Below are 22,803 nucleotides of genomic sequence, written 5' to 3'. Positions count from 1 at the left end.
AACAATCTTACCTCGAGTGACAACATATTCATGGAGCAAGTAGGGCAGTCTCCCTGGAATGAATTCACTAGGTTAGCGACTGAGTGCGACAGCTGGTCATAGGAGAGGACCTGTCCAGTTGAGGCGCTGTCAGTACCAGTGGCTGTTGTCGTTGGGGTGCTGGAGACTTCGAACTGCATGGTGAAGAAAAGAGGAGTTGGAAATAAAGAGAGACTTCGTGGCGGAGAAAAGAAGGGTTGGAAATGAACAGCTATCTTCATGACAATGTAGTCTGGAGAGTTAATTCACAGCCAGGTGCATGATGACATTACAGCTTTAGTATTTACTGTATATCTTAATGCTGCAGTTTTGTTACTGACTGAATAGCCTAACATTTAATGATACTGACTTTGAAGTGTTAACTGAATAACCCAAAGTACTTCTAATGTGTTCACTGGATAATCAATGAATATGAACTTTGCAGTTGATGTATTGCCTGAATAGAATACATATTTCCACTGGCTGAATAGCCCAAAATATACTGGAACTGCAAATGTACAGCAAAGTTCATTCCTTTTGTATTTAATGAAAATACAGCTTCCTCTAACTGTCCTTTTCATGCATCATTGTTTTTTTTCATAACATTTAAGAATACTACTGCATTCTCCCATGACTTTATGAGTTGATATTTTCTGTCTTTTTATTCATTTTGAAAATGACACTTGGTGAGAGTTGAAACGTTTAAATGAGTAAAAATTTAAAATAGTACATTATTGTGTTTTGTTCTCAAGTTCTTCTCTTTATTAAAGTGCAGTCATGAATGATTACTTGTTTTGTGATGGGGATACCCACAATACATTTCAACTGGCATGTCTAGAACCAACACCAACAACATCAACAACATATGCTGATTCTAGGTTAAGCCCAGATACAAGAAGGGGAGCGAACACGAGCTAAACATTGCCAAAAAATCTAAACTACTGAAACGTGCAGCGAAACCAGGACATAAACGCAAGCGATACTGTAAAGGGAAGAAGAAGAAGAAGAAGAAGAAGAAGAAGAAGACAGGCATAATTACAGTAGCTGTGAAGGACACGGTGGTCTGCCTCTTGCGCCTCCGCCTGTTCTCCCGGACTATGTTGGTGACGACGATGTTGTCCGGGGAAATGCCCAACATGGCGGCCACGTTGGCCACCAGATTCTCCTCGTAGAAGTCCGATTCGCTCACGACCGCTCCGGTGTTCAGGACAACCATGGGCCTCGTCTTGATTTGGACCATGTGGCCTCCCTTCAGGAGCACGTGCAGCATCTTCCGGGACCTCTCCAAGAAGTTGGATCCCACGGGCTGTTGGACAGAGGGGTTTTGTTAGCGCGGCCAAGCTCAGATGATCAGTAACGGTCAAATTTCATTGGTAAAAGGTATGTGCAATCACTGTGCTCCTTCAAATGCCTAGTATTCTTGTTGCTTTCTTATCAGACTGTTACTTTAGGGCTGTACAAACATATATACAGATTTAAATATACAGTGTATACACAAGCACCCACGTATACACACACACATTGATAGATAAGAGGATACCAGGGTTTGCCTGAAGGATTTAATCTTTACTGAAATGCAGAAACTAATACACATGGGGCCAAAGGTGACACTGCAAGGAACCTATGTGCAAATCAAGTTGTACTGGATATCCACTGCAGGGTGTATATAACTGCAGTATCTATATATATTTATATAATCATTATGCTCATTGTGTATAGTGAAACCAGAGCCATGAATAAACATACGTCACTGTGCGTAGGGTAGAATGCTTGGGGATTGTTGGGATCAACAGGCAACAGCTTATAGGCAGTGGAGGACAGGTCAATGTTGGTGGGTTTGACCAAGGTGTCGTCCACATAGACGTCGTAACGCTGCATCTTGGGGAAGAAGATGCGGAGCAGCACTGTCTCACTGGGGTCTGAATGCAGCAGGTGGAAGCGCAAGACCTGTTGGTGAGACAAATAAAAACTAGTAAAAAATGCACTGAATTTTCTTCGACGCAATCGAGTTTTCTGCACAGCCGCTACAGCCTTGATGCAGAAGTTATACAACAAATACAGAACTGACTATTAATTTTTTCCGAATTCATTGGGTTTTCATGGACCACAGTTTAACAACGAATATAAACATAGTATGAATATATATGTGTGTGTGTGTTCATGCAAGTGTGTGCAATTGTGCTCATGTATGCGTCTGCATGTGTGTGAGTCAGAGTACCCTACTTATAAGTTCTCGCGGGCCACCTCATTCTTGAAGCAAAATGAATTATGTAAAAACAGATAAATCAACACTCGAATACAAACAAAAAAGTCAAAATAAACCGACAGATACCTGAGGTGGAGTGCTGGTCATAGCCATTTCATAAGTATAGCCAGAGGCAACAATTGAGTAGAAGGTCGAGATTCTCTCCTGACACGTGTAGCCGAAGCACCATCCTCGGTCCATGGGTCCGTTAAGAAGGTCCACGTACCCACTGGTACCTGAAATGAACGCAGGAGGTTACAAAAACCGTCTTAGTTTATTTTCAGAGGCCTACACCTAGTCCAAGCTCGTGGGGGACAATCATGAAACGGGTAAGAGAGAAGAAACCGCTTGAGCCAGATGAAAGCAGTTTTAATACATTTTTATCTATTTATTAATATATTAATTTACTATTTTTAATGAGTGGGATCTCTTCTTTCTGTATTTCCCTTTACCTCCACTTACTTCTTCCTAATGAACATTATATTCTTTGGAAGCTTGAATTTCAAGTCAGTGGCCCCTTTGGTGGGCTTGTTCCATATGAATAGGGTTCATCTTCTGAATAATAATTATAATAATAACAATAAAGGGGAAAAATCCAGTTATGTATGTGTACATATATTTAAAGATAAGATGGTGAAATGTAGAACCTAAAATTCAAAACTAAACAGCACAGAATAGTAACTGATTGGTTTCATTTTAAGACTCATGCACTAACCTTTTTAATAATAAACGCTAACCTTGTATATCGACTAATAATCTGGCAGAATAATCTCTGATAAAACCTCATGAGGGGTTAATTCCAAAGCTGTCGTTGAACCTTCCTGTTTGCACTGTAGGCATTAATAGTGGTTCCCAAAAATGCAGCGTATAATTTATTCCTAGCTGCAACCTTTTCATTCCTAGTTTTCAGTTTCACTCCATTCATATTCTTTCTTCCATCTCAAAATCCACTCTCCTTAACAAATCGTCTAACTGCTAATTTCTTCCTGATACACCTTTCAGACCTCACCAAATCTGACTTATGATTCCAGCGACTGAATGACCTGTTTGGTCCCACCTGACTTGGCCTTTTGCTCTAAACTATATTCAATTCAATTCGATGTCTGACAAAGATCTTTGGGTTAATAAGGGAGTTACCTTAGTAAACCAAACTTTCACTGAATTACCAAGGTTCTACCTTTCTATTTTACTCTAATTACAAATTATAAGAGCTTTACTGGGACTGCTACTCAGAATCTTATAATTATCAGTGATCTAGATTAAAATCATCAATTTGACTTTTTTTTATATTCAGTAGATGAAACCTATTCGTATGGAACAAGCCCACCGAAGGCGCCAATGACTTGAGATTCAAGCTTCCAAAGAATACATTGGTTTCAACCTCCCACTGCAGACCCCACACCGCGTCAGTAACTGATCATGATGCAGAGCCAGTGATTTTTCATCGCCCTGGAGGAGGCACGAACTCATGACATCTGAGTGGCATACCAAGACACTAGCCATTACACCAGAGACCAGCTGATTAGCATTGAGTTACTAAGAAATGAGAGCTTCACCTGTACTGGCAACGAGCTTTACCTGGATTGGCAATCAGAGCAATGGGGGACAGACGTCGGATCTCTGTATCACTGTCCATGCTCTCAATGATCATCATGCGATGTCTCAGCGAGGTGCACTTCCACGCACGCCATGCAGTCACGAAGGAGCAGGAGCCATCGCGCACGATTCCTGAGAGAAGTTTTGGAGAAGTTTGAAAATGGGTCTCATTGGTAATCTGGGATGCTATGGATCCTCTTGGTAAACTGGAACTTGGTACAGAATCAACACTCGTTTGTAATGTGATTCATATTCAATATGGTTCTAGGGTACTTGATTTAGAGTGAATACAATCAAAGAGTTAAGTAGCCATTTTGTATAGAGTGAACAGAATCAAAGGGTTAAGCAGCCATTTCATACAGAGTGAACAGAATCTGAGAGTTAAGTGGCCATTTTATACTGAGTGAACAGAATCAATGAGTTAAGTGGCCATTTTATACAGTGCTCAAATTCAACAACAATGTCATTAGAATATACAACCTAACCAATTAAAAGCAAGATGGACTTACTCCTAACATTTCAGAGGTCCTACCTGATAATAATACCACACACAATTTACATCACTAAGAGCAAAACTAATTATTAACCCAGAGCGATCTGCAAATAACATTAAAGGCATTGCAAAGCCTGAAGTTTGAAAAATTCTTAATTTTACGATATTTTACCTTTGTTGGGGAACTTAGCACTGGCAGGGATCTGAGACCCATCAGGATTTTGCTTCAGAGCCACGGGGATCCTGTAGTCACCCACACCACGTGATCGGTCGCCGTCCCATTCAAATTCTGCCATGGACGTTGCCGTGGCGTCGGCAGAGCCTGAAGAGAGGAAGGGAAGTCTGGTTTGAAGCAAGAGCCTGCGCTGGCATAAAGCCAATTCAATGAAAAACAAGTAAAAAATCGAGTTTTCTGCACAATGTGTAATCAAGGCCACCGAAAATAGCTCTATCTTTCGGTGGTCTTGGTATAATGCTGTATGAGCCGTGGCCCATGAAACTTTAACCACGGCCTGGTGGTGGCATGTCCTATATCGTTGCCAGAAGCACGATTATGGCCAACTTTAACTTTAAATAAAATAAAAACTACTGGGGCTTGAGGGCTGCAATTTGGTATGTTTGATGATTGAATGGTGGATGATCAACATACCAATTTCCAGCTCTCCAGCCTCGGTAGTTTTTAAGATCTGAGGGCGGACAGAAAACGTGCGGACGGACAAACAAACCCGGCACGATAGTTTTCTTTTACAGAAAATTAACAAGAAGAAGAAGTCTTGTTCAGTCTGGCTCTATACAGAACTGAGGCTATTCAGCTTGGGAAGAACGTTTCAATGCAGTTACAAGACTTTATATATCAACTTATGAGTAACTGCTGAGGACAATACCTCTGTACATTTTGCATGTCAGCGTTCAACAGTTAAAACAAGTCAGAGATACTTTTGAAGGGCCAATACAAACGTGCATTTAGAAGGACAGACAATAAAACATCAAATTATTTTGAGGGACTAGGAAAAAGAATCCATCTTAATAGGGCTACGAGATCATGCAAATCATGCAACTATGTTGAAGGACTTTGAAATAATAAAAGAAAATATCTATGGTGAAGAAGGGTTAGCAAAGTGCAATTACATTGAAGGAACGGAAAATAATCGAACTAGTCATTCATTTAGGAAGGAATATAAATGACAATCAAATAATTTAATTACGATCAAGAGTCAGCAAATAATAAAACTTAATTACGATCAAGAGTCAGCAAATGATAAAACTTAATTACGATCAAGAGTCAGCAAATGATAAAACTTAATTACGATCAAGAGTCAGCAAATGATAACACCAAGTGTTATTCTGAAGAAGAAGAATTAAGAAAAAAGCGTTTAAAGTGATTACACTAAAGAAACTTGATTTTTAATAATTCAATAAAATTTTGTGCTGAAGGAACAACATTCATAAAGCATTTAACTGCACTGACGAAACAAGAAAAAACTAAGACCAGGGAAAACAGAAAGCATCTGTTTAAAATGCTTACCAAGAAGGGTGCCATCCAAATCTGTTACCACAATCTTCTTGAGACCATCGCAGTCCATATCGACACAATCGGACGGATTTACGCGGGCGAGATTTGGTCTGTTGGAGAAGAAAATAAAACTTTAGTTTTACGCAACATCCTTTCTCCAGCAGGTTATTTAAAAAAATCACTGAAAGTTTATAGTTATATAGTTATATGGAATTGGATTATAAAATTTACAACAAATCTAAAGGACCCTTACCAGCACGAGCCTGAGGACATTCAGTGCTGAAAAGGAAATTGATCAGTAACAACCAACTGCCACTAGCATACCACTGCTGTTCCAGAAACAAGGAACATTACCGAGCAAACAGGAGGAACACCTGGATTAAGATGCTGTTGCTACCAAGAAAATTTTCAGTAATTCTATGAAACAATTTGTCAGGAAAGAGGGTGAAAAGGAAGATGAAAAAAAGATAAGGACATTCAGGAGGAAGGTAGAAAGATAATATGGAGGAAGGTACAGCAAAAGAAATGAAAGGGGTTGCAGCTGGGGGCCATGGAAGGGACATTGTGAATAATTTCGAGCAATGCCTGCACCGCGTGAGTTGCACTGATGGCACTAACCCCCTATAGAGATAAGCAACTACGTGAAATCCATAAAAATATATATAGGTAGTCCCTGGGCTACAGCGATTTCGACTCACGGTGTTCCTTACTTATGGTGCTTTTTTTTCAAATGTATTCATGAAAAAATCGGTTCCAGGTTATGGCACCTTAACTCTAAAATTACAGTGCCACAACTTGGATTACGGTGTCATAACTAGGATCACGGCGCTTATGTTCCAAGTTACGGTGTTTTCTGACTTACAGCATGCCACTGGAACAGAATCCCTGCCTTAACCCAGGGACTGACGTTCCGAGTTATGGAGGTTTCTGACTTACGGCACGCCACTAGAACGAAACCTGCGCCGTATCCCAGGGACTGCCTGTATAATGAAAACAAATCTCCCCTTACTCTTGCATGAACATGTAATGATCAGAAGCCGTGTTGATGAATGTGAGGCCACTGGTGAAAATGGGGTGGATTCCGTCGTCCCCTGTAGGATTTGTTATGAGGGCCACATCAGTTCCGCAAGATCTGGTGCCATAATTAGCAAAGACGGTGTCCCTGACGAACATGCCTCCGTGCAGGGCAGGGTAGCTGTCAGCGTCGGAGAAAGCGTGCTTCGGTGCCACTGTTAAGAAATGAATGTATTTTTGTTATTCAGCTTTTTCTCTTTCTTTTCAAACACTGTAATATTCTGTTAACGTTTTGGGTTGCTTCTATGTGACACAAAAGGCTACAAATTAAATGTAAATGGGGCAATGCCACATATATTATCCTTTAAATTCTGAGAGATGACACAATATACAGTCGAAACCAAATCACATTAATGCTATGATATGACCTCTAAGCTATTTAATCAAGGGAGTTTACAAGGCTATGTTCTCATTAACATCAAAACATTCACTATATTAAAAATAGTTGTCATTCAAGATATTTTTATGTATATCAGATCATCTATCATATCAAAAGAGAATTATGGAGTGTACAAAATCATGACACAGAAGCTTCAAGTTTAAATGATTCGACTGAGACAAGGGCTTTAAATAGAGGTTAGGGTTATCTGTACTTAACACAGAGGCCCATAAATGGGCGTACCCTAATGCCCACAACTAGCCCATGCCCGAAAGCACGAAGAGAAAGAATAAGACAAGAGTAAGACAAGAAACTGGATGAAGAAGAAACGGAAACTGGAGGAGAAGTCCAAAGCGCCGTGGAATCCTCGAAGAATCTCATCCTCACTGTTCGTCGAAGAAACGAAGGAGGCGAAGACGATTCCGGAATGCCCTCCGTTGATTCCTCCTGACCAGAGGTGTTTCGACTGGAATTCGTAGATGGCTGGATTCGACTCTTGGTAGGCGCAGGTGTGGAACGGCGAGGCTCCGACGAAGACCGAGTTCTCGGTCACGGCAGTCTTGTCTATGAACTGGTGAGTCAGGGAAGGTGGGGCGTAGATGATTTGAACGGCGCCTACTCTGGAGTCAACGACTTTTACCTGTGAACAGAATGAATCATTATTCAAGATACAGACACCACCCTACTTACGAACATTCAACTTACGAACGTTCAGAGATACGAACAAACGGGATCGCTAATTCAAACTGTGTCCAGAGCGGTCCCCTTTGTTCTGCACGTACAGTGTATTGTGTTTTAGGACGAAAAAACGTACAGTACTCTATTGATTTTATATAATACTGTACTTAACTAGGCATGAAGAGTACAGTACCAAACTTACGAACAATTCAACATACAACGGCCGTCTGGAACGTAGTTCATTTGTAAGTAGGATGGTGGTGACTGTACTGTTGTTTCAAAGACATCAGCCACGACCTACTGTAAAAGGGTTATATTCTTGTTTCTCAAAGGAATACCATAGAATTGTTTAAAGGCAAATATTTTGCAAGAAATTGACGTTATTCGACCACTGGCCTTCGTGAGCTGCACAATTTACTCCAGGAAATTTAATGTCCTGACTGGTGAGGACAAATACGAATTTATAATTAGGGATGTATGAGCATGACTTCAGATTCTTAATCAACGCTCCACATCTATAGAAATTCATTTAGAAACGCAACAAATATTCAGTAAAATGATTCTTTTCTCATCTTGACAATGTATTAGTGTTCCAGGCCATGATCCACAAATATCGAATAACAAAAGAGACAGCAATAAAGAATAAAGTGGAAAGAGGACGGATTTTACATCAACTTAGATGGAATTCAAATGTAAGATCTTTAAGTAAAAAATAACTATTGACTAAAATTGTAATTCATTACCAAACATTTATTTAAGATGAAATAAAATTCCAAAAAAAGCACTTCAAATACTAAATGTATAAATTCGATTTATCCATTATATATTTATCTACTCAGTTCCAGAGGTCCTTTATTCCTCACGCCATTGGACTGTGGAACAGCTTCCCTACTGAAGATGTCGTGCAGTTGCAACTTCTTCAGAAGTTCAAGCAAAAATGCAATGCATTACTACCATAATACTATTCTTCTTGCATTTTAATACATTTTTGTTTATTTATTAATATATATGAATTTATTTTTGTCCTATTTAATAAGTGGGATCTCTTCATTCTGTATTTCCCTTTACTTCCTCTTAATTCTTCCTAATGAACACCTTAATATTCTTTAGGAAGCTTGAATTTCAAGTCAGTGGCCCCTTTGGTGGGCTTGTTCCGTATGAATAGGTTTCATCTGCTGAATATAATAATAATAATAATAATAATAATAATAATAATAATAATAATAATAATAATAATAATAATAATAATAATAATGACAAAATCAAGGCGCAACGTACATTGCTCAGCAAGAAGCTTGTGTAGTGTTGCATGTAGAAGGCAGTGTCCCAAACTCTCCAAGCATAGACGTTGCTGATGCGTCTACATTCATCAGCAGGCGCTCCTGAACCTTTACGCCAGATCTGGTCAAGAAATATGAACCATTTCATTAGCCGTGAGAGTTCTAAGACTCAACAGGTAAAGATACGATTCTAACAGTAAATATTAGAAGAGAGAAAGTATAAATAAACCCTGCAGGCGAATGTCATTAGTGAACATCTAAAGTATATTCTCAACTGACTGAAATTAGGTTTAGAGGAAACTCGTAGCTTTGGAATTAGGTAAGAATTTCTCTTATTTCGCCTCTTCTGTGGGTCAAGTACGAAGTCTGGGGCTTTTACTGACACATTTATCAAGTTGCACAAAGTTATTTTCGTTACTCATTGCAAAGAGCTTTTAATAATAAAACATTGCAGATTAGCACTAGCATTTTTCACACTCTTGCAGTAATTACTGTCAAGTAACTTGCTTGCAGGAATGCAATGGAACATTACCTGAAGCTCTTAAAACAGTTACTGCAAACAACTGCAAAAAATCATTCCCAATCATAAATATTCATATACCATAAATAAAATAATTTACTACAGACGGTAATATCGACACTTACCATGACACCAAAGATTGCACCATGAACCTCATTGTTTTGCCAGAGGGTTGCGTCTTCACACAGCTCTCCAAATGTCTGGTAGCCAGCTTGTTCAGACCCTGTACAAGTATTATAATGCCACACTGATTCATAATTCCAAACATACAGACAATGAAGAACCTATATCAAATATAAAGAAGCAAGTAAATTGGGAGTATTTAATAACTCATGATTACAGTGAACAGTGAACAGAAAGAGAATCCCTTTCAAGTCAAAACTAGCAGTAATGCCCTGTTAACATTCTTCGAATTTACAAAGCATCAAACACGACTTTTCAGCTATCAGTAGAAGCCAGGCTACGTACCAGCGACGACGTTGTTTTCAAGAACGACATCCGTTGCCTTGTTGAGCGAGAATGCACCGAACCAGTCCAAATTCTGATCCTCAAAGCGGCCGTTGTAGGTGCCAGGGAAGAGCATCACCGACAGAAGGTTACCTCGGTAGGTGTTGTCAGAACTGTCATCCCTGATACCTAGAGAAGTTGGCGTTTTTGGTAAGTACCATTTCGGTTATGTGGAATGGAATAAAATATAGAATTTAGGCCAAAGGCCAAGCGCTGGGACCTACGAAGTCATTCAGTGCTGAAAGAAAATTGACAGTAAGGAGGTTTGAAAGGTGTAACAGGAGGAAAGCCTCGCAGCTGCACTATAAAATAATTGTTAGAAAGGGTGGAAAGTCAGATGGAAGGCAGAGAATATGAATGGAGGTACAGTACAAGGAATGGAAAAGGTTGCAGCTAGGGGCCAAAGGGACTCTGCAAAGACACTTAAGTAATACCTACAGTATACAGTACTGTATACTGTAGGTATTACTTTCAATATGTGGTATGCAATCCATATAGAACCCCTCCCAGGTCAGAATTAGCTCAATATTTATCAAGCTTAGAAAGAGCAATAAAACCAGTTGGAGAGTCAACCAGGCTTATGAATCCAGTAAATGTAAAATATGAATGATGCACTTTGTATTATAAGAGTCAAATCCTCTTTAAAAGGATAAAATATTGAGAAATTATAAAAAATCCCAACTCTGACAACCCCAAAATGTCCTGCTTGCAAATACATGAGACACATTGGAAAGATATACATCACCTTGCAAGAATTATCTTTCTTCCATCTCGCTATCCACCCTCTCTCAACAAATGTTTCATAGTGCAACTGCTTTGAGGTTTTCCTCCTGTTACACCTTTCAGTCCTGCCTACTCTCAATTTCCTTTCCAGTGCTGAATAACCTCATGAGTCCCAGTACCTGGCCTTTGGGCTAAACTCTATATTCAGTTCAATTCACTTTGCAAGAATAGATTTTTATAAGAAAATCCCTACTCTGCCAACCATAAATACACTTACAAGCTCCGACAGTGTGGTAGATAACGTTATCCTCAATGGTGACATTATCCGTGCCGAACATTCCCACAGCAGTGTTGTAGTTCTTGTTGAATGAACACCTCTTGACGTAGTTGGAACCATCGTCAACATCCAATCCGACGAATGCAAGAGAGTACCTGGGATCGTCGACGTCAGTGAAGCCCTCCTGTCCCATGTTTTTCAGTTCCACGTTGCTGAGTTGGACTTGACCTGGAAGGGGCATTGAGAAACATCTTACAGGAGAATCTCTTTTCTTTTCTGGTCAAGTATAAACTTCAACAAGTAAAAAATGGGCCGGAGTTTCTTCGGCGCAATCGAGTTTTCTGCGCAGCGTATAATCAAGGCCACCGAAAATGGATCTATCTTTCTGCGGTCTCGGTATACAGTAATGCTGTATGAGCCACGGCCCATTAAACTTTAGCCACGGTCTGGTGGTGGCCTGTCCTATATCGCTGCCAGACACACGATTATGGCCAACTTTAACCTTAAATAAAATAAAAGGTACTGAGGCTAGAGGGCTGCAATTTGGTATGTTTGATATTTGGAGGGTGGATGATCAACATACCAATTTGTAGCCCTCTAGCCTCAGTAGCTTTTAAGATCTGAGTGTGGACAGAAATAGTGCATACGGACAGACAAAGCCGGCACAATTGTTTTCTTTTACAGAAAACTGAAAAACTGATGTACCTAACGTCGCACCATTGACATGTTAACAAGAGACTTACCAACATATTCAACACCGTCCACGTTCATTTTTGAAACGACGATACGTCCACCAAAACTGTCCTCCTGGAGATTAGGATAATCGTTGCCTTCAATGCGGATGTTGCGAGAGAGAATGCCTACTTCTCCAGCCATGGTGAAGGAGGTAGTACCATCACTTAATGTGAAACTTTCACCTGAGAAGTTAAAGAATGTAAGACTTTAATGTTTAGCTACTGAACTTTCAAGCAGTTCCTATCCATAAAGATTACTTGCTGTAGATTACATTAAATTCTTATCTTAAATAAGACTAACATCTTGGCCCACTTCGGTATTCTCAGAATTAATGTCATGGCATTACAATATTATACTGAAAGGCTTAGATAGCTATGAACAGCCAACATGTAACACAGAATGAAAGGCCTAGATAGCTATGAATACTCATCACGCAACGCAGAATGAAACCTTACCCAAATGTTCGAATTCCAAGGCAGTATTTAGAGTCAGCGTTGATCCAGACACAGCAGTGACTGTCCTGATCTCCGTCTCCAAAGCTTCTTTGCTGGTAGTGGTTATCATCACCTTTGGAAAAATGAAGAGAATAACGGATCACAGAGAAATTTACTATGAGTTCATCACAATACATCACATCACTGGATTTTAATATAATACACCTACCGTTTTAACCTTTAATTGATAAAGGAAAGGCCCTGGAGTAAAACACAATGAAGTACAAAGAATAAATGTAAAAATTATTCAGAGAAGACTTTGAGGATCATCAAACAGTACACGAATTGAGCCTTGAAAACTGGTACACACTTATAAACAAATCTCATTAAGTATTATAGGTGTACATATTCAGTAAAGAGATGCACCAGAGGAGGAAACTCATAATAAAGTTCCTGAAAATGAATCTAGAACAGGCCTACAAAATTTATATTCTCAATGGAAGTCATACGACAGGTGCTTGGAACTGAGTTCCCATGGGAGAACAAGTTATCAACAAACTGGGAAAAAAGCTGTACTTTTCGAGAACTGTACAATGAAGACTTGAAAATCACTTGTTATGAGGGAGACAGTTACTGAAGGTTTGAGGAAAAGTTGTTGCTGAAATAAAATGACATACAGTTCCAGGTTTGCCAAAAAGTACAGACTATCTTCGCAGAGTAGTGTACAACATCTCTCATGAGTTATGACTATGACTACTGCAACACAAACACTCATACCTCCTTGCCAACCCAAGAAGGATCTGCAGCTCCAGCCAGAGTGACTTGTGTAGCTCCTGCAGCTGCTGTCGCACCCAGCTTCACCCAGGTGCTGCCTCTATGCAGCCCATGGAGAGTCAGCTGACCGAATACACCTGATCAAGACGGGGTTCATCAATTATGGAATTCCCTTATGACTGACAATGCCTTGCTCATAATTAGTAAAAAAATTCTCATGAATATGATTCAGAGGGAAAGATTTGTATATATACACTCCTGTAACACATCATCTGTCCATATTTTACCAGTGAACAGGGGTACAAGTGCCTGAAATATATGTTGTAACGTTCAAATAGTATTTTATGGGCCTTTTATCTTCATGTTGCAACAGATTCAGAGCTACTGATCTTAAAGGACACAGCACAAGAACATTAAAACTCATAACTAATCAAATAAAACAAACTAATGATCTTGAAAGACACAGCACATAGGCACTAAAACTCATAACTAATTATAAAAGAACACAATTTAACATCCTCACCATGACTAACCACCAGTCTCCCACAAGAAGAACTTTTCCACGTAAAGGACAAAACCTCATTGAAATTATGTTAAAAAACTCATTCCCAACGAAGCTAGAAACAGATGGCGCTGAGCAAATCAAATTCTTGCTTTCCTTACCAATTGCTTTCCATCCCACGCTGGGAACGCCCATGGGCATGGGCATATCCACGTTGTCTGGGTCAGAGGGGTCGAGTGACCCACGAAGGACGATGTTCAAGTTGTGGGTGAATGGAGCAGCTTCCGAGAATCCTGCTACGACTGAGCCACCCTGGAATTTTGAAAGTTCATTTTTATTTTAATTAAATTTAAATCTACAGAAGATGAAACCTATTCATACGGAACAAGCCTACCAAAGGGGTTTTTGACTTGAAATTCCAGCTTCCACAGAATATACCTGTATCGATTATTTTTAATAGATTAATTATATGCATACACTCGTTCCATGCCATTAGTGGACTTGGTACAGTCTGTTTGATTTTGTCTTGCCTACATAAGAAATAAGCATTTTAAATATTTTTAAGGTGACTAGAGATGAACTATAAACGGTGATAAAATAAAATATTCTCTTGTGTACTGTTGTGCTGTTAATCATACTTAGAATCAACTAAACTTGTAATAAAAACAGTATGGTAAATCAAAGAATATACGGGGCGTCCCCGAGTGGCGGCCTGTGTTGTTGGCACCTATAGTGATGCCAGATGCACGATCATGGGTAAATTTAACCTTAAATAAAATAAAAACTACTGAGGAAAGACGGCTGCAATTTGCTATGTTTGATAACTGGAGGGTGGATGATCAACATACCAACTTGCAGCCCTCTAGCCTCAGTAGTCTTCAAGATCTGAGAGCGGACAGAAAAAGTCCATACGGACAGACAAATAGCCATCTCCATAATAGTTTTCTTTTACATTAAACTAAAAAAGCCTTTATCCATAACGAGCTTAAACATTTACCTGAAGGTAAATGATGGTAGCACTGAAGGTGTGGTCCATTGTGTCTTCAAATTCGATAGCACCGTAGACGTAGACTCTGGCAAGAGGGGGTGTTGCAATATCCACAATCAGCCACATTCCTAGAAACAATATGAATCCCTTAGCAAGTGGAGAGCCCATGCAACTGATTTCTACAAAGCATTTGTATATTTACAGTAAACAACAATAATCAATAACATTTTCATAAAATAAATAGATTTCTTCCAGTTACATGACTGTAAAAGCTTTTTTTTTAAAGAATTCATAATATTTCTGTCAGTCTCAATGAAAATTAACATTACTGAGCGTTCTGTAGTATTTGTCATCTCATGGTAAGCAATAAACAAGATCAGAGAATACACAGAATTGAGGCCAAAGGCCTAGTGCTGGGGCGTACGAGGTCGTTCAGCACTGAAAGGGAAATTGAGAGTAGGTAGGTCTGAAAGGTGCAACAGGAGGCAAACCTCAGAGCAGTTGCACTACGAAACAATTGTTAGGTGAGGGTGGATAGCAAGAAGGAAGAAAGAGAATATGAACGGAGGTGCAGTAAAAGGAATGAAAGGGGTTGCAGGTGGGATGCTGGAAAAGAACCTCAAGAAATTCCTACAGTGCACCGCATGAGGTGCACTGACGGCACTAACCCCTTGAAAGAATGCAAGATAAAATACAAAACATTTATTATTATTATTATTATTATTATTATTATTAGTAAGAGGGGGTAAAGGGGAACAGAAAGAAGAGATCCCACCTATTAATAAAGAAAAAAAAATGGACAGTGACAGGGGCACAAACGGAATGGGATACTTACCAGGCGGGATGACGATCTCATCTCCTGCCACAGGGAGGCCGTAGGTGCCCTCGGTGGGATGTCCGCCCGAGCCCACAGGAACCTCCTTCCAAGTCTCAGTGTTAGACCACCTGAAGGTGGTTGTGGGTCGTCCTGTCGGCACTGGTGGGGGGGTGGGAGTGACGCAGTTTTCGAAGTAGCACCTGGAGGACGTTCGAGAGAGAGAAGAGTGTAGTTTTCTAACACAAGGATAGATTCTTTAATGGGAAAATGACGTCCGCAGTAGTATGTATAGATTGGACCCCCGGCTATTCGCGGATTTCTCAGTGGAAGCATATGTACTCATTATTCGAGGAAAACTCGCCCGTTCGCGGTATTTTTCATAGGGAAATATTCACTTATTACTTTATTTTCATATCATTTTCGTGACTAAATGCACTTTCTGTGATAAAACCATTAAAATATTCAGGTACAATGTTTTTTTCGTGTTTTGAACTATCAAAATAGGCAGTTATAAGTGGTTTCAGATGGGTGTCAAGTATTGGTGGATTTTAGCTATTCGCGGGGCATAGAGGTACGCATCTCCCGCGAATACCGGGGGTCGACCATAGCAATATACTACTACTACTGAGGACTTTATTTTTCCATTCAAGATCACGAGAAAGTGATGATATCAAATGACAGATTCTTTATGGATGAAATTTCAGTACATCTACGACTCATACATAAGTAAATACCGTTACATCAACAATATGACACAGAATAATTGAAGCTTTCCACACACCTTCACAATGATAAGTAATCAAAAACATGAAAGCAAATGATTCTGAAGAAATGATAAACAAGAACCCAATCAATAAAACCCAAATTTTACGAGAAGGAACCATCCACAGAAAACATGATCATAATAACTAAAATATAAATGAAAAGAAAAACAAAAACGTTTCTTTACAACTTGACAAAAGCTTTACTGATCTTGTTTCATGGAATGCATTATATGGCCAGATATGAGGGTGTCTATAAATTCAATGAAAACAGAAATAAAGTGGTTCTTAACCTCTTTATTACCACGCCCCCTCTGAGAGTTGGTCCTTCCCTCCACGGCCCCCTTGCATCTATGAGTAAAATTCCCTCCCAGATTTAAAGGAAAATGAAAAATAAAAAGAAAGAGAAGGGGTGTTTTTATTCTTGAGCCCAACGAGTCTAACCAGAGTAGCAGACTATAGGAAACTAACGTTGTAAGGCGATACTTTTGCATTTATTCATAAACTTCTGAATATCAGTTCCTCACTCTTGTCAAGAGAATAATGAATATAATTAGAGAATTTTCAATTTTTTCCTAGGGCTTGCCACCCCCCCGCTCCCCTGGAAATTGCTGAGGCCCCCCAGGTTGAGAACCACTGCATTAAGGGATGAAATAACGTTAGGTGGAGAAAGGAATGAGGATGAATTATTAATTATTTTTGTTTTTCTCTGCAAGAGAAACGACAGAACGTTAATTCTAACCTGTAGACCTTGAAGCCAATGTACCAGTTTTAAATCAAACTTGAGTCTATGACACTGCGAGCGATCACCACATAGGACACCAATGAACTACTCTAGCATTGAATTATCAATTCTTTTGTTTATCTCAGCAAGAAAAACGACAGAACGTAATTCTAACCTGTAGACATTGAAGTCAATGCACCGGTTTTAAATCAAACTTGAGTCTATAACACTGCGAGCGACCACCACACAGGACAACAATGAACTACTCTAGCGCTGAATTATCAATTTTTTTGTTTATCTCAGCAAGAAAAACGACAGAACGTAATTCTAACCTGTAGACCTGGAAGTTAATGTTTCGCTGGAAGCCTGGTATGCGATCATCAAAGACGGTCCTTCTACGACGTCCCTGCGTTGAGCTCACTGCGAAAATATGATTGGCTTTAAATATTCTGAGAAACTACTGGATATGACAGGAACGCGTGTCTCTGCCTTAACACTCTGTTACCAGATCCTTCCTTATATGAGTAGTAAAATAATACAATTTTTCCCTTTTGGTATTGATGACCTTAGGTATTGCAAAGCCAGTTTACATAAATCAATCAAAATAACTTTTTTTTAATTTAGTACCGGGTGAATGCTTAAGCCTGCCTTTCAGTAAACAAACATCAAAATTAAATCATTCTTATTATCATAACCAGACCACAATCAAATCTATAGACTCTTAGAAAGTGTTCATGATGGATTTCTTCTTCAATAAGAGGTGAGCATCAGAATGGAGTGGAATGGACAGACTTTAGGAAGAATGGAATGGAATACAGACTTCAGGCTAAAAGTCCAAGCAGCACTGGGGCCTATGAGGTCATTCAGCGCTGGAAAGGAAAATGGGAGTAGGTAGGTTTGAAAGGTGTAACAGGAAGAAACCTCAAAGCAGTTGCACTATGAAATAATTATTAGGAGAGGGTTAAGGATAGCAAGATGGAAGAAAGAGAATATGACTGGAGATACAATCAAAGGAATGAAAGGGGTTGTAGCAGCTAGGGGCCTAAGGAAGGGACGTGGCAAAGAACCTTTAGTAATGCCTACAGTGTACCCCGTGGGGTGCACTGACGGGACTAACCCCCTACGGTGACTAAGCCTGGGCCATATGGGAATGGATAAAAAGAAAAGAAAAGCAACGCAGGCTGGGGATTTCAAAGGGGGCCTACCCCCTTCATAAGATAGGGGCATTGTTGCCTTAGGAGCTAGGGCATCTTGAAGGCCTTTCGACAAATAATACCCACCCATGTAAGTCATGGTCATTGTATTGTTGTCCCAGTAGTAATCGCCGTGCACATTGGTATTCGGGTTTGGAAGCGCGTTGGTGCTGTTCCTCTGTGTTCCCAGGGTTCTGTGGAGAGAATTCGAAGGGAACATGGAAATATATTAGGTTTTGATTGCTGTTTGATTCGATTCTTCAAAGGGATATGTATAATCAATAGACACTCTTTTACATCATTATTTTATTCTTTACTGATGTGCTGAGAGAAATAGTCCTTGAAAATGATATCTTTGACAGAATGAGTATCAATACTAAAATTTATAATGCAGAGGAAACTGTTCTTCCTGATGCCAAATAGGACCTTCAAAATTTTTTTTTCTGAGGAGATAACTAATTACTTAGCTTCATACTGATGCCAAATAGGCCCTTCAAAATTATATTTTTTTCTGAGGAGATAACTAATTACTTAAGATTATACTGATGCCAAATAGGCCCTTCCAAATTATATTTTTTTTCTGAGGAGATAACTACTTAGCATCTTACTGCAAGAACTGTTCAATCAAATTACAGTAGTATTACTGAGTGAAGAGGTACTTCATAACTCAGCCTCATACAGTATTAATTTGTCCATCAAAGTGACATAACTGAATGAAGATAAACACAGAAACTAAGCACTGTACCGAAAAAAAAGTAAATAATGCGCTGAAGTTTCTTCGGCGCAATCGAGTTTTCTGTACAGCGTATAATGCTGCGGCCCATGAAACTTTCACCCATGGGCCGGCGGTGGCATTTGTTGTTGGCACTTATAGCGCTGCCTGATGCACGATTATGGCTAACTTTAACCTTAAATAAAATAAAAAAAAAACTACTGAGGCTAGAGGGCTGCGATTTGGTACGTTTGATGATTGGAGGGTGGATGATCACCATACCAATTTGCAGCCCTCTAGCCTCAGAAGTCTTTAAGATCTGAGGGCGGACAGAAAAAGTGCGGACGGACAGACAAAGCCATCTCAATAGTTCTCTTTTAGAGAAAACTAAAAACGAAAAGCATCCTTTACCCAAAAGAGTCGGGGCGTTGAATGAACTCGTGAGAAACGAAGAAGTAATCGCCGTTCTCCATAAGGCGCACTTCTGCGTCATAGGTCAAATTGGTGATCTGAAAGTTAACGTAATTATTATTATTATTATTCAGAAGATGAAACCTATGCATATGGAACAAGTCCACCAAAGGGGCCACTGACTAAAATTCAAGCTTCCAAAGAATATGGTGATGTTTATACTTTATTATTATTATTATTCAGAAGATGAACCTATTCATATGGAACAGGCCCACCAAAGGGGCCACTGACTAAAACTCAAGCTTCCAAAGAATATGGTGATGTTTATACTTTTATTATTATTATTATTATTATTATTATTATTATTATTATTATTATTATTATTATTATTATTATTATTCAGATGATGAACCCTATTCATATGGAACAAGCCCACCAAAGGGGCCACTGACTTGAAATTCTGAAGCTTCCAAAGAATATTAAGGTGTTCATGAGGAAGAAGTAAGAGGAGGTAAAGTGAAATACAGAAAGAAGAGATACCTCTTATTAAAAAAAGAAAAAATAAATTAATAAACAGATAAAAATGAATTAAGATGCAAGGAGAATAGTATTAGGGTAGTAATGCATTGCGTCTCTGCTTGAACTTCTGAAGTTCCAATTGCTCTATAAAGATTCCGACAGCACTGTTCCAAAAGGATATGATATTGTTCACCAAGGAAAAGCAGCAAAACAATGGTCTCGCTTTCACGTATGCATCAATGTATAAATGGAAGTATGTATACACATTACCTGTTGGGCACCATCGAATTCCCACTGGTAGTTATCGCCTGTGGGTAAAATGCCCATCCATCCCTCTGTGGTCAGTCTCTTGATTCTGTATGGGACACGCGTGTTGCCGTGGGCGTTGGACACAATAATCTCCTTCCCCTGAAGAGAATCGGGTTTGATGTTGGGGCCTTTGACGTTGAATCGCAGGAACTTCAGACCAGAGCAGACAGAGCCTGGGGCCTGGAATGTAAACACAAAAATTTCAACGCTGAATCGCAGGAACTTAAGACCAGAGCAGACAGAACCTGGGGCCTGGAATGTAAACACAAAAATTTCAACGCTGAATCGCAGGAACTTCAGACCAGAGCAGACAGAACCTGGGGCCTGGAATGTAAACACAAAAATTTCAACGCTGAATCGCAGGAACTTCAGACCAGAGCAGACAGAACCTGGGGCCTGGAATGTAAACGCAAAATTTCAACGCTGAATCGCAGGAACTTCAGCGCAGACAGAACCTGGGGCCTGAATGTAAACACAAAGATTTCAACGTTGAATCACAGGAACTTCAGACCAGAGCAGACAGAACCTGGGGCCTGGAATGTATACGCAAGCAATATTCAATCTAAGTGTTCATTTATGGGTTGCTTGCGTGATACAGAGCCTAAGCAGGCATAATGCTGGCTTATTCTAACAGCAGCAATATCCAGTAACGCCATTTCATCAAGACTGCTTCTTTCTTTCAAAGCTCAGATGCAGGCCACGCCCATTCAACCTAATATAACTGCGAAAAGTTTCTTTGGCGCAATTGAGTTTTCTGTCCTGCGTATAATCGAGGCCACCGAAAACAGATCTATCTTTCGGTGGTCTCGGTATAATGCTGTATGAGCCGCAGCCCATAACACTTTAACCACGGGCCGGTGGTGGCCTATCCTATATCGTTACCAGACACACGATTATGGCTAACTTTAACCTGAATTAAATAAAAACTACTGAGGAGGCTAGAGGGCTGCAATTTGCCATGTTTGATGATTGGAGGGTGGATGATCAAATTACCAATTTGCAGCCCTCTAGCCTCAGTAGCTTTTAAGATCTGAGGGCGGACAGAAAAGTGCGGACGGGCAGATAAAGCCGGCACAATAGTTTTCTTTTACAGAAAACTAAAAGCAAAGGTGGTGAATATTACCAGCAACTAAAATGGATCAGGAATTTATACAGGTATTGTTAATATAATCAATAATATAAAAAAATATTTTATAACTGATTTTTGTTCTAACAATACCAAGTGGTAAACTACTGTATATTAGCAATCGATTCTTTCAGAAACTTTATTCATTTCTGAATTTATCCTGTTCGTACAAATTTCAAGCAGACGACATCGAAAAAGCCTTAATAATACACTGTCAGTCTCTTAGCTGTAATGTTATTGCTTTATGACAGCCTGTAACAACAAATATCAAAATCATTCTTTTCACAGATTTATGTCCTGCCTCAACGACTCTTTTAGGAATCCTTCCAAAAGCAAAACAAATACAGTGTCTGCATTGTGCTGCCCTAAAATGGAAGACTGCAGTGTCTGCAAAAATACAAAACTGAGAAAAGTGGTAGATACTCCCTTGCCTTACTACTGATTTTGCAGATACTGCAAATGGGACCCCCTAAATAAAGCTTTGAAGAATCATTCTGAAACTGCAGTAACTTGTATATTTTGTGTTTCACGAGCCCAATAGATGGCTTATTTCAATTTCGAAAACTTTGCAGATACTCCAGCTTTCCATTTTAGTGCAGTGTGGGCAGAGAATGTGACTGACAGATGACTTCAAGAACATGCAGATGTATCTGAAGACATCTATTTTTGCTTACCGCGGGGTTGACGGAAAATTCCGTGACATTAATCTGGCAGCTGGACGGGGGAAGGATGCCCATTGATGGCACTAAAACATTCTCTGCTTGGCCGGTGAGGGAGCCATCGGCATCTATCCAGATGGTCTCGTATTCCCACTGGAACCTCATCTGTGGAAAAGGAAACGTATGATTTACGACATGCGGAAAACAGTTCGCAAACGAATCAAAATGTCTGTGGCGAAGATCACACTGAATCTGCTAAGTAGACAGGAATAAATGGAAAAACTCATTGGACTGCATATGGCAGCTGAGATAACTTCATCACCAATAATGGAATACGATGTAGAACTTAGGCCCAAGGCCAAGCTCTGGGACCTAGGAGGTCATTCAACGCTGAAAGGGATACAGAGTAGGCAGGTCTGAAAGGTGTAACAGGAGGAAAACTTCAAAGCAGTTGCATTATGAAACAAATGTTAGGAGAGGGTGAGTAGTAAGAAGGAAGAAAGAGAATATGAATGGAGGTACAGTAAAAGGAATGAAAGGGGTTGCAACTAGGGCCCTAAGGAAGAGACGCTGCAGATAACCTCCAGTAATGCCTACAGTGCACCCCGTGAGGTGCACTGACGCCACTAACCCCTTACGGGGATCACCAGTAATAATCAGATAAATACTACTCTTCTTGGAAAAGTAACTAAAGAAGTTAAGACAGTGAAATGCAAAGCAACTAAGCGGACTTCAAGTTTATTAATATGATGACCAAATGCTAAGTAAATGAACAAGGGCCATTACTGAGAAGGAACTTTACAAGAGAACTGAAAGATGAACAGAAGAAGAAAGTG

At 39.7% G+C, this 22,803-nt stretch overlaps 1 protein-coding gene across 1 annotated transcript in view; it reads right to left on the bottom strand.

Moving 5' to 3' along the window:
- The window catches only part of LOC136853170 (fibrocystin-L-like), an 88,251-nt gene that overhangs the window by 8,494 nt on the left and 56,954 nt on the right, over window positions 1-22,803 (bottom strand). The window contains 24 exon segments of the mRNA XM_067128505.1: window positions 12-173; window positions 1,058-1,324; window positions 1,765-1,965; window positions 2,351-2,499; window positions 3,842-3,991; window positions 4,525-4,674; window positions 5,878-5,975; window positions 6,875-7,094; window positions 7,706-7,958; window positions 9,275-9,397; window positions 9,922-10,019; window positions 10,265-10,432; window positions 11,304-11,531; window positions 12,047-12,220; window positions 12,494-12,605; window positions 13,250-13,383; window positions 13,910-14,060; window positions 14,746-14,864; window positions 15,572-15,753; window positions 17,371-17,458; window positions 18,319-18,425; window positions 19,355-19,452; window positions 20,144-20,362; window positions 21,983-22,132. Of these exon segments, the coding sequence (XP_066984606.1) occupies window positions 12-173; window positions 1,058-1,324; window positions 1,765-1,965; window positions 2,351-2,499; window positions 3,842-3,991; window positions 4,525-4,674; window positions 5,878-5,975; window positions 6,875-7,094; window positions 7,706-7,958; window positions 9,275-9,397; window positions 9,922-10,019; window positions 10,265-10,432; window positions 11,304-11,531; window positions 12,047-12,220; window positions 12,494-12,605; window positions 13,250-13,383; window positions 13,910-14,060; window positions 14,746-14,864; window positions 15,572-15,753; window positions 17,371-17,458; window positions 18,319-18,425; window positions 19,355-19,452; window positions 20,144-20,362; window positions 21,983-22,132 (3,801 nt within the window).

This window comes from Macrobrachium rosenbergii, chromosome 26 (genome assembly GCF_040412425.1).
Source record: "Macrobrachium rosenbergii isolate ZJJX-2024 chromosome 26, ASM4041242v1, whole genome shotgun sequence".
Taxonomy (NCBI): domain Eukaryota; kingdom Metazoa; phylum Arthropoda; class Malacostraca; order Decapoda; family Palaemonidae; genus Macrobrachium; species Macrobrachium rosenbergii.
Note: the sequence above shows the minus strand (reverse complement) of the source record. Positions and strands in the feature narration are given on the sequence as shown.